At 47.2% G+C, this 12,399-nt stretch overlaps 1 protein-coding gene across 3 annotated transcripts in view; it reads right to left on the bottom strand.

Moving 5' to 3' along the window:
• Nucleotides 1–293: 293 nt before the first annotated feature.
• The window catches only part of BBS9 (Bardet-Biedl syndrome 9), a 58,201-nt gene continuing 46,095 nt past the window's right edge, over nucleotides 294–12,399 (bottom strand). For all 3 annotated transcript variants that reach the window (XM_061554566.1, XM_061554567.1, XM_061554568.1), the window contains 4 exons: nucleotides 10,353–10,535; nucleotides 9,628–9,883; nucleotides 7,533–7,652; nucleotides 294–4,685 (listed from right to left, as the gene is read on the bottom strand). In XM_061554566.1, the coding sequence (XP_061410550.1) occupies nucleotides 4,639–4,685; nucleotides 7,533–7,652; nucleotides 9,628–9,883; nucleotides 10,353–10,535 (606 nt within the window). In that variant the 3' untranslated portion in view covers nucleotides 294–4,638. The remainder of the gene's footprint in view (nucleotides 4,686–7,532; nucleotides 7,653–9,627; nucleotides 9,884–10,352; nucleotides 10,536–12,399) is intronic.

Genomic DNA, 12,399 nt, shown 5'->3' with positions numbered 1-12,399 from the left:
GCAGTGGTCAGCGCACCGCGCTGTGGACCCGGCTACCCGAGTTGGAGTCTCGACCAGGGCGAACATCAGCGGTGAGCGACATCTCCGCTGGTTCTGGCCACGCTTTCGTCAATTCCCGCTGACCAGAGCGGTGAAGTATGGTCAGACAACTCCGGTGACCGAGACGCCGTGAGGAGAGCTTCACCCATGAGTGGATTGCCACCAGAGCTCGACAAGACACGGGGGGCCAGGGGCTCAGTTCAGTCGCCGACTCGCGACTCCAGACGTCAAACCACTGACGAGGACGCGCGGTGGTTACTTAACACGAATGGTTTATTAAAAAATAACGATTTGGTTACAAAACATATTTGTTTGAAAACCAAACTATGCACGGATACGCTCGTTGCAGAAAACACGTTGGCCGTTTACATTTGACATGAGGTAATTGCACGTCAACATCACAACGCATACACGTACGGATCCTACAGAAACGTTACGTAGCCGGTCATTCTAAATGTAAAGTATCACGAATTAAAAAACATCCCTGAATAACAACATTGGAGACTAAACATTGCAAAAAAAAGCGACGCTTTAACACAGAAATGCTGCAATTTTTGTAACATTGAAAGATATTCATAGTTTTAGTATGTTATCTAAAAGCAACATTTAAGCGAATGTAGAACCAAACAAATGGATAATTACTGGGTTTAGTCGAAGCAAAAGTGGCACGAGCATCAACGCGTGCGGCCCCACCTGCGTGGCCCACGGGCCCACACCACGTGGCCCACGGGCCCACACCACGTGGCCCACAGGCTCCGACTAACAAACAGCAGCAGCAGGGGCCAGCTCTCGCCAACACAGACGACGCTCTTGCCGCGCGCTCATAACAGGTCCCGTGACAATCAGAGAGCGACCACACAACACCGCACGCGCTCTCAAGGTTGCAGCATGAACTGGCTTTACCGACGAGCCACTTAGCCCACCAAATAATTGCTCCAACGTCATGTTAAAGGTTTGGCTACGCCTCGGCTGTAAATTCACCGCCGTTTCATTTGCGACCCAGCTCCCGTCAGTGGACGGACCTGCCGCGTGCGACTGTGATGCCACACGCGACTGTGATTGCCACACGCGGCTGATTGCCACACGCGACTGTGATTGCCACACGCGGCTTCTCAGAGCGCCACCGCTCCACGCGGCACCCGCGGTGCGCGTGGAGGTTTCGCGTCCCGCGCGCTGTCGACGCATCCCGAGCCGCTTCGAGGATGAAGACGCTGGCGCATTCCTGCGAGGAGGAGGAGGCGAGAGCGCCGGGGTTGTCATCTCTCCCGCGTGGGGGGGGGGGGTGCCTCTGGTAATTGGATACAGTGGCGGATTTAATGCGAAGGGGAAGAGGGCTGCTCTCTTAAGTCGTAAAACAGTGGAAGCAATGCCTGGTGCAGACATTGTTTGGAATGAAAGTAAACAACGACTCCTTACGCCGCTGTGAGTGTGCGTCCCAGCGAGAGCGTGGCGCACACGCGCTGCGATTTTGATCAGGGGCAGCAGGGTCAGAGAACGTGGCAGAGTTACATTTCTGTCACCTTCAATTCACTTCCGATTTTATTTGCATGTCACGGCCCTTATAATGGTCGTTTTAAACTGCTGTAAAACGCTCCATGAAAAGAGAGTGTGGGTAGGCTGTATGAACGCGCGGTAAAAAGCGAGTAATGGTGAGCACAGATTTCGACAGATTGTAACTCATCGGATTGCATTGTAGGCAATACCACTCGCTGACAAACACCATTCAGGCCTTGTGTAACAGCAAGTCTACATGTATGTCCATTGACGTTAGCTGCACCACACTGGATGTGTTTTTGGGGCAATGTGTTGTGATGTGGATACGGGTTAGGTCTCAGATGCATGCCAATTAGGCAACTTCCTGAACTCATACGTCTACAACATTGTGTGTAACGTAGTGAAACGTGTTCCCTGCTGTTTGTGAATCCGAGGTCCACACAAAATGACAAAATGTATTTTTTTCAATAGTGCCATTTATCATCCTCGAAATGAAAAACAGATGTACTCTTAGGGGTGTTTAGAGAACACACGTTAAAGGACACCGTACACCGGGTTCAGAAAAATTAAGTATTCAAAGAACGAGAAATATATTTTAAAGAGTGGTGAACATTGTAGTCGTTGCTCAATTACATAAACAGGTCCGCGCTCATCACAAGACGCCTGCCGACTGTGTTTGCAGAAGAAACGGCGGCATGGTAGCTGCAGGCGCATCAAAGGAACAGGCGCTTGATGGGACGCCACACAGGGAGAGGATGTCGGGTGGCAGAGCGATTGGAAGGAGCGCTGGAATCGCACTCCAAGGGTAGAGGCAAAGATGCGGTCAGGAGTTCCCAGCAGGGATCCAACGCAGGTGTCTCGAGCGCAGGTGGACATCCACGACCGGAGACACCTCGACGCCCGTGCCGGTGCATTACCGTGACAGGTTGGCTAATGCAGCGTGCAGGCCACTGAGTGAAGATGAGTTGCGCGGATGGGACACGATCCACGCTCAGTGTTGTACAACTGCCCGTTCACAACAGGAGATTGTTTTTGATGCACTATTTTGGGTGCCTAAACTATCTCTACGATGATATAATTGGTGGCCGAGCAGTAAAACACATTAAACGTCTTCAATATACTGCTCAAACCTCAACCATTGAAACATTCCCATTGAAACGCATTTGTTATAGCTATTGCGATTATAAACATTTCATCTTCATAACTATACCTACCGTATTTCCATTAAAAATATATATTTCAATTCCAATCTCTTCGCCAATATGCTTTCAATTAAACTAAAATAACTAAATTTTGTCAAATTGGTGTTGGTGCTTCCGTGTGTTTTTCCTGGCCCTGGTCCTGAACTAGGCAAAGCCATGTGGTGTTGTTGTACTAAACAATGACTAAATAATGGTGGATAATTATATGAAATCCCCAGTGTTTGTAGGATGCATTTTTCTCTCAGCGCTGAGCAGTTGAAACAAAAAAAAATAAGAAATCAAGCATCTTAAATTCCAGGAAAAATATAACAAGGGAGCCTCAGAACACTTGCAAATGTGAAGGACGTATGCACGCACGCCCCGATTTTTGTTAGCTACAGAACGACCAAAGCATTGTCAGTATTTCGTCACTTTTTTTGTTGAGTGCTTAAAAAAAAAAAACCCCACAAAGCCCTGCCTGATTGGTCTCATGTACTCGGGGAAAAAAGACGGCCTGTTAGCGGTGCACAGGCAACCGTGTTCGCTCTGCTCGGCCACTCTGCTATGGAATCGTTTCACATTCTTGGTGAACAGCCATTGCTTCCTGGGCAATAAACCCACCAGCTGAGACCACACTTAAATGTCGGGTCAGTGCAATACACTCTGAGCTTGTTCCACTGAAAAGTAACCGGCTATAGCTTGAACAAAGCAATTGAAAATTCTGCTGCGGCAATAACTTATGTGTATTGATGACTGCGTGTTTTTTTTTCTCTCCCAAAGAACCTTGGACAAGGTGCTGTGACACCGGGTTATGTGCAAGGGTGGAACATTCATCCAGGGTCACGAGTCTACACAACGCACCGAATGATAGCACCTCGAGTGGCTGTATGGGTTGCATGAACACATTCTATACCACACGCACGAATTAAAAACCAATCATCGTTACGTGTGCGATACAATGCACGTATTGTGAGCGTAAGAATCAACATTGATGAACCGATGGATTGTTCCACCCATGTCCGTGTGCGCGATGGCCGTTATTCGACGACTGACGCATCATGCGAAGTGAGATTTAGTAGTGTACTGGAAATCACGAGACACGCGGTAGGAACGCAGTGACGACAGAAACCTACGGGACCTCAAGATTGCACACCGGCACTGAGCGTTCAGCACCGCCGCCCATGTGCTTCCTGGATTACGCTGAAAATGTCATCCGAGGCATTTGCGCGAGAAGCGATGTCACACACAGTTGCATAGCGCTACTCGGTCTGCACATCCTAAATCTGATTGAGGACATTAATTAGTAACGCAATTAACTGCTGCATGGGAATGTGAAGGGGAGTACAGGGAAACACTTAGTCATTGCTTCTCAGAGACAGCGCCGTTTGAAAGGCCGTTACTGGTGAAGTAGAAATAGAATTGTTTTTTGTGCCACTTTCACCTTGAGATGTATATTTGGACGCGCGACTAAAACAGGCGCATTACATTGGAATTGTACGACTATCGTTATTTTTTAAACGACAGGGCATAGTGTCAACTCGTGGCTCGCAGACTACAGGACGCTTGCAATAATTGGTTTACTATGGACATAAGACACAGCTAAATTAGCATTCAGTTCCAAATTACCATTCCGTATCTAAACTTGTGACTCGTCACTTTACTGCTCGACGTAACGTTGACAAACTGTGTCCGTCTTGTCCACAGGGTGACGTGCTGCGCGACGTTTAACCGCGAGGGGTACGGGAAGAAGAGTCGCCCGGGCGATGCCCTGCAGCAGCACGAGGAGCTCCTCGGCGCCAGCTCGCCTCCACGCACGCGCGGCGAGCTGGCGCTGCATGACGGGGACGCGCCGGCGACGAGGCCCCCCGCGCAGGCTGCGTGGCGTGACGGCAGTTGGCATTTGCGCCCAGGGGCTCCGGAGCCGTTATCCATCTTCTGGAGTCCCGGACTCGGGCGCGTCCGTCTCTTCCCCTGGTCGTGGAGACGGCAAAACGGCATTAGCGGCATTAGCACGCCCCGCGCGTGTTTGTGCAGTGCGGTGCCTTGTTGGGTTAAACTTCTCCTCCAAGTCGATATCAATCAAGAGGTCGAGAGTCAGCCGTCAAACTGCCCGTAGAATGTCGTGTCTGTTTTAAACATGCGGAAGGAAAACATTTAGACATTCTAATTTATAACAATTCAGAAAATATACGTCACGCGGTGCATACCACTACTATTCTTTTGTAGTATATGCAGTCAACACGACATTATATGAAACACAATCCACATTTTAAATCACAGAACCAGATAAATGACAGTGTGATTCATATGGGTTTGTGAGTGGCCTTCCTGGGGTTTAGGAAGACAGATCTTGCACATCAATTACACAATGTGGGAAACGCATCGCATACTTCACCACTTGTAGCAATCCAACACTGATATGGTAGATGCAGAAGGTCCCTAATGCATGAATAAGAAATCTGATTCTCATCCATGCTGTCTTAAGGCTTCTATCTTTGTCGGGCTAATGTATTTCTGAAGATGCATGAGCTCAAGTATTCCTTGAGATGAAAACCAGGGGCAGCGGTGGCACAGCAGTTAGCGCATTGCGCTGTGAACCCAGCGACCTGAGTTTGAGTCCATGCCAAGGCAAACATCGGAGGCGAGTAATGTCTAAACCAATCCCGGCTTCCCTCCCTCCATCCACCTCACAAACAGACTGGTGAAGTATGGTCAAACAACCCGCCAGGGCAACAAGCCGCGGGGAAGCCTTCGTCTAGAAGTGGACTGACAAAGGAAAGTAAATTACTATTAAATTTCGATTTAAAGCTTTCGTGACTGCAGGGATTCATCTTCTTGGTTCCTTCGGTAAAGTCACGTAGAAGGGAAGTAATAAGTAATTGTTTTATTATGTTTTATTTTTATTATTTTATTACTTCCCTTCTACGTGACTTTACCGAAAGAACCAAGAAGATAAATTACTATTATATGATGTGAAAATTGTGTCCAAAGTAAGGTTTGCAGACATGTGAGGTTGTTACAATCTTGGCAGTGGCTTACATAACGTGAAGAGGACAATTGACACAAACGTTGAAATTAAGTGTAATGAATTTACTAAACACTGTAAAAGTGATAACATATACAATGTATTTTGATACTAAATAAATGAGCAACTGAAAATAAATTTGTTGGCATATCAACCATAACCAATGCTACACTTAGAGGCCCTTATCACCACAAACAATTCATCGTTGGCACACCAACGGGGCCCGAGAAGGTGTCTGTGTGTCAGTGCGAGAGTCTGCGGCACCGGTGCTGTAGCCGTGCCCCCCCCGTACGAGCCGGCCGCTTGTCGGGTCTCTCCCGCCATGCGTCAGATCCTCGCGCGGTTTTGGCGACGCCTTCCCAGTTAGTTATTTCCCCGTCATTGACCTAAAGTTTGCCCCTCGACTAAAGCATATCATTTCGGTTGAGTTTTTGTGAAACGTAATATATTAATGTTTCTCCATTAACTCTAATAACATCAACGATTTTTAGGGTTAACTCTGCAAAATACGACTCAACACACAGCAATGTACACGAATAGACATCCAGTGGTTTGATTACAAATAACTTGGATAAGGTTTTTTTTATTCTATGTAATAATAAGATTGCAAATGTAAGTATTTAATACAATTAGTTTTGTCTGAATAGGTCAAATGTAGAACAATTTCATGTACAGGTAGGTCTGCTTCACCAATGGCTGGGGGATAGGCCAAGCCCTGGTATATGACGTTGTCTCTTGCAACACACAAACATTGCAGAGAAGATGATTTAATAAGAGCAATTATAGCTTTTGCAAATAGTTTGACGTTTACCAAAACCAGGACACTAAATACACACTGGGCAGCCGGCGGCAATAGAAGCTTGTTGTGCTTTAGTGTTTACACTGCTGCCATAGGCCATTCCTAAGCTATATCAGTGGGCGTAGTCAAGTGTCAGGGATTGTGATTAGATAGCAGCGTGATGGGGTGGGAGTGTGATGGGGTGGGAGTGTGATGGGGTGGGAGTGTGATGGGGTTGGAGTGTGATGGGATGGGAGTGTGATGGGAGTGTGATGTGATGGGAGTGTGATGGGAGTGTGATGTGATGGGAGTGTGATGGGGTGGGAGTGTGATGGGGTGGGAGTGTGATGGGATGGGAGTGTGATGGGATGGGAGTGTGATGGGAGTGTGATGGGATGGGAGTGTGATGTGATGGGATTGTGATTAGATAGCAGCGTGATGGGGTGGGAGTGTGATGGGGTGGGAGTGTGATGGGATGGGAGTGTGATGGGAGTGTGATGGGATGGGAGTGTGATGGGAGTGTGATGTGATGGGAGTGTGATGGGAGTGTGATGTGATGGGAGTGTGATGGGGTGGGAGTGTGATGGGAGTGTGATGTGATGGGAGTGTGATGGGGTGGGAGTGTGATGGGAGTGTGATGGGATGGGAGTGTGATGGGAGTGTGATGTGATGGGAGTGTGATGGGAGTGTGATGTGATGGGAGTGTGATGGGAGTGTGATGTGATGGGAGTGTGATGGGAGTGTGATGGGAGTGTGATGTGATGGGAGTGTGATGGGATGGGAGTGTGATGGGAGTGTGATGGGAGTGTGATGGGGTGGGAGTGTGATGGGAGTGTGATGAATTGTGAGTGTGATGTGAGTGTGATGGGAGTGTGATGGGAGTGTGATGTGATGGGAGTGTGATGGGAGTGTGATGGGATGGGAGTGTGATGGGAGTGTGATGGGAGTGTGATGGGGGAATGAGATGGGAGTGTGAATGTGATGTGAGTGTGATGTGAGTGTGATGGGGCGTTACCTGCAGGCTGGGCCGCTGATCGGGTGGTGGCATTGTTCCTCCTCTTGGCGAACCGGGAGGGCGACTCTGCGGCCTCGGCCACTTCGACTTCAGGTTCCTCCACGATGGTGTCGCTGCACGCTGCACCGCAAGACACCATTTAGCATCGCCGTGCTTGTTTGTGTTGCTGCCATCGTGACGTGTTCGAATGACCACGTTGCACATAGAGATGCCTCTACTTTATTTGCATCGCGGAAGATATAGTTCTTCAGGCCAAATGCTTTATTCAAAATATAATGACGCTTGTGAAGTGGACCTCTGCGCTGTCCAGGAGAATGGGGTCACAAGGTCAAAAGAGCTCTGCTGAGCAACGACAATGACAAGCGTTTAACCCCTCGCCTCGTTCTCCAATGACCTGTCAAAACAAGAAATAATTATTTTAATGAACCCACACATTCTGAAAGATTTCGTTTGAATATTTGACCTCCTTTACAAAGGAACTCTCCAGAAAATTGACAGAAATGTTTGCGGAGGTTTTGTGTTGATGCTTGTTTTTGTGATGAGGATTAAATAATGCTGAGCGGCATGAGGACAACTGCTGGCCTAACGTGGGAATGCACAGTGACAAAAAACTACTATAGTGAACATCACATACACACGAGAGATGACATTCTACACTTACAATATCACGCTTAGCGTAAATCATCGTTTCAGAAACCCGTGTTGAATACTGAGCTTTGTCTCCTATGGCTGTCTCAATCCCCATCGATCGCGTTGTTTTTTTACCTTCACCAGTTTGCCCTGGCGATTTGTAGTTTGCTGTGTACGGTACCGTGGAGCTCTTTGGGATGCTATAGGATTTTCTCGCGTTATCCTTAGATGTCACAGACCGCGCTCACAAAAAGTAGACGATAGGCAATTTCACACGCATATAAAAAAAACCCCACTGGATTCGCACTCGCACGCATAAACAGGGCAGCTGTGCCTGTCATTGCCATCGGTATTGGTCATTGGAATTGGGGCGTTTGGAATTGCTGAGGGAGAGGGGTGGGCTGCCGTTGAAAGGTTAAGGTGTGTCCAAGTAATTTTAGAAGATTTTTCAATGCCAACAATACGGCGCCGCTTGTTATTAGCTCAGGATTGATGACATTTTTTAAACAACATGTTTTTTTTTTTACACACATCACTTACAACCGGACAGAACTGCCATTGGCTGCTGTACGCGGAGATCAAACGCCGCGGTGCACGGCGAGAGTTCCACCGGCGTTAGCCGGCGACAAAACGTTGCTCTGAAGACATTTGAACCTTTTTTTTACGCAGTTAATTGTACTTTAAAATTTTCAGAAAGTTTTGTTTAACGTGTCGTATTGGAATTTTAACTATAGATACGTGAGATATCATCATTATCATCATCAGCTGTGGTCGATCCACTGCTGGATGAAGACCTCACTAAGCCGTTGCCAAATGTCACAGTTTGTGATGCAGCAATGTGTGAGCTGCACATGCAATGATTTGTTTAGTCAACTGCTTAACCCACTATGTGACCAAGTATTTAACTGGAATTAACATTTTTTTGTTCATACCTAATTAATTAACAACGTTTTATCCAAATGTAATCTCAAACCAATTGCTTGTTGATGTTGTTGTAATCCAGTATCTAGATTAGGAAAAGCCCCTAAAAATTTACAGAAACTGTTTACAAAAACCGAAGATGTGAAAAGGTGTGCAGATAGACATGTTAAATGCGATTATAAACGAAGCACAGAACATTACATCGCCATCAGCGATGACCTATCCGATGAGCTATAAAGCTCTTTTTCACAGATGTCCAGTCGGGGCGGGTCAGAACATTACAACAACAAAGAATACAAAACACGATCGGAGTGCAAAATATTGGAAAGTTAAACAAATCACTTAAGAAATGAATATAAATAAAACTAAACTATGTTTATCTTACCAGGTAAGGCCCACTGAGCTATTAGTTTCGTTTTCAGAAGCGACCTGGCTATCACAAACGATAGCTCAACGAAGTGGCTTATCATCATCATCATCAGGTGGAAATGTGTAAATAATAATCTACGACTTGGTGACAATGAGGGTGCAATGCCAAAGTCACCGGACGGAGCCATCTCGCTCTGCTGGGCGGCATCGCTTCTGCTGCTGGCGGCGGCGGTGCCGGAGAGGAGCAGGCGGCCCCCCTTCCCCAGGCGCTCGCACAGCAGGGCGAGGTGCTTCTTGAGACGGGACGTGTCGCGCGGCGCCGCCAGCGTGCCGCCGCCGCCGCCGGGCGTCAGTGCCTGGTCCTTGCCGCTCTTGGCCAGACAGGTGCGCAGCAAGTAGGACAGCGCCGTGTCCACGCTCTCCTCCCAGCCCTGCCAGACGCGGCGCTCGCGCCCATTTGGTGGCGGCCGAGGCTCGACAACATCCACGCTCTTGCGGTTTTGTGTTCACTGCTATCTCAAATGCATCACCGGCTGGCTAACGTGGCAATTGCACACAATTGTAGCACATTATGATGAATGTTGTTGTTCGTGGCTAATACATGTCCTCAATCATAATATCAGCTTTATCTTTCCTACTGACACAAAATGAGTTGTATATGTAATATAGATCTTGCAACTGAAGGTATGCATGTCAATATATAGGGTAGCTCTTTATGCCAATCTCGAGCCTTTGACATTTTACCTCAACGAGAAGCTCTGCAATCGTCTAGGCAGCACGCTTCGGCTGGCAACTCCACGCCGCCACTAAGTGAAAAGTCGCGGAGGCGTTGGCGCTGGAGGACCACGGGGCGCACGCGCGCACGTGTGTGTGGGTGGGTGGCACAGCGGCGTCGCTCACCAGCTGCTGGTTGTCCTGCAGTTCGGGCAGCAGGGCGGTGTGCAGGAGCGCCACCTCGTCGGGTGACAGGCTCTGCCACAGCGACAGCAGCAGCACCAGGAGGCGTGTGGCAGCCCGCAGCCGGGAGGCGGCGACCATCAGCCTCGCCTCCGTGTCCTGCGCCATGTCTGCCAACTCCACGATCTGTCGCACGCGACGCGTGGGCAACAGGAGATCATTCCCGATTTGCAGAACGGGGAAAACGCGCTCGAATCGAAGTGTAAAAGTGTTGTGGGCGATGATGGTTTGAGGTGGCGAAGAGCTGAAATGTTCCTGAGAGATGAGCTGTGTGCCACGTTACGTTGTCGTTGTCATTGTGGAGTCAGAGTTTGTGTAAGCGCTTTCTCCGCGAGTTGCAGAAGTCAGCGGTTCACATCCGGCAGGCAGCCCTGGTTAGTACTGTAGTTGTATTAATCGTAAGGTACGCTCCACCTGCTTCCCATTGGAGGCTTAAGGTTCTATTTGAAAAAATCAGGCGATTGTGTGCCAGTGTCATGGTCCAAGTGTGTCAAAAAGGAGTGTTTAGCACATTTGATTATGAACCTGGCAAAATGAGTTTTCTTCCCAACCATAACTAATGTCTGAAATGGTATTGCAGATTTCATTCACAAACCCACATTGACCAATGTGATGAAGTATGGCCAAACAGCTGACACGAGGATGGGGATACTTTCATCCAGATTACAAAGAACTCTAAATTGTTATCATTGTTGATCTTATTTTTTTTAATAGAAATACATACACATATAGAAAATACTAAACGTTTCAGGAGCAGAGGCGGAATGAACTGTACGCTTTGGAAGACATTAAACTCAGAATTGTCTCCTGGAACAAATCTCGTACATCTTACCAAACAAATGCTTGATAGAAAAGCCAGTACACTCACCAAACTTAATAACCAGGCTACAGTCTACATTATAGACTGCCAGTACACTCACTCCGATTAAGAAGCAGGCTACAGTCTACATTAATGTTTTTTTTGTTTTTTATTATTTTTATTAAATTTTTATCATTTTTATTTCTAGTCACTTCATTTTTATTTTTCTATCTACGTGACTTTACCGAAAGAACCAAAGGACATCAAAAGAAGGTTAAGTGTGTTCCTGTCTGTCGCCATGCTGTTAGTGGGACCAGATCTGGTGGTGCACTTTTCAGCAGCACTGGAGAATTAGTAGCTCTATTGTCATAAATCCATCACTGCAGTAAGATGACTTTGGACAAAAAATGCAAAAACGTAACCATCTCGGACCTAAACGAAAATCACTTGCAACATTCTGTCATCGCCCATTCCCCATTCGAATCTACAGTTACTCTGTCAGCAGATGACACACCAAGATATGGCCAGAGGCTCGCCGCTGCGTCCAACGCACTAAATGCCCGCATTGTGCACTCCACTTCAATCTGACACAGACTGTCAAGTCAACGCACAATCCTCTCCGCCGAAGATTGTGCCGAGACAGCTGGCTGCCCATTAACGCACATTAATGTCAAAGAATGCTCACTCTCTCTTCTCTACAGATGCATATAATGGAGGAGGTTTGCATTACAGGGGATGGGCAGGCAATGAAAACCTCTTTATCTGGTTACCAGATTTACTTAAGAGATGCTTTGGAGCTGAGCAACACAGATGATTATTCCATTTGCTCTTGCGCAATTTACAGTTCCACATTTGTACGAAGTTATCTGTATACAATTTCTACAATGCTGTCTTGTAATTTCACATGTAGCACAACGCGAGTTATTATTATTTTAAATATCGGTTGATTCAAGATTAAAATGATATCACCACAATTGCCAAGTCCAATAACAAACTTCATAAAGTATGGAAATTAATGTGCAATTTGCACACGAATGTTTATCCCCTATTGCCTATTTTATAAAAGACAAATAAGTAAATGTGGTTCTGAAACAGCCGAACGCACCACACCACTTGGTCTCTCACCTGTACCGCCACTCTCTGTCGTGAATTTGAGTGGAGCAGGCCTCATAGGCTCAGAGTACTTATAGT

The sequence above is a fragment of the Lethenteron reissneri genome, chromosome 20 (assembly GCF_015708825.2).
Source record: "Lethenteron reissneri isolate LAM-NWPU_2019-01 chromosome 20, ASM1570882v1, whole genome shotgun sequence".
In the NCBI taxonomy this organism is placed as follows: Eukaryota; Metazoa; Chordata; class Hyperoartia; order Petromyzontiformes; family Petromyzontidae; genus Lethenteron; species Lethenteron reissneri.
Note: the sequence above shows the minus strand (reverse complement) of the source record. Positions and strands in the feature narration are given on the sequence as shown.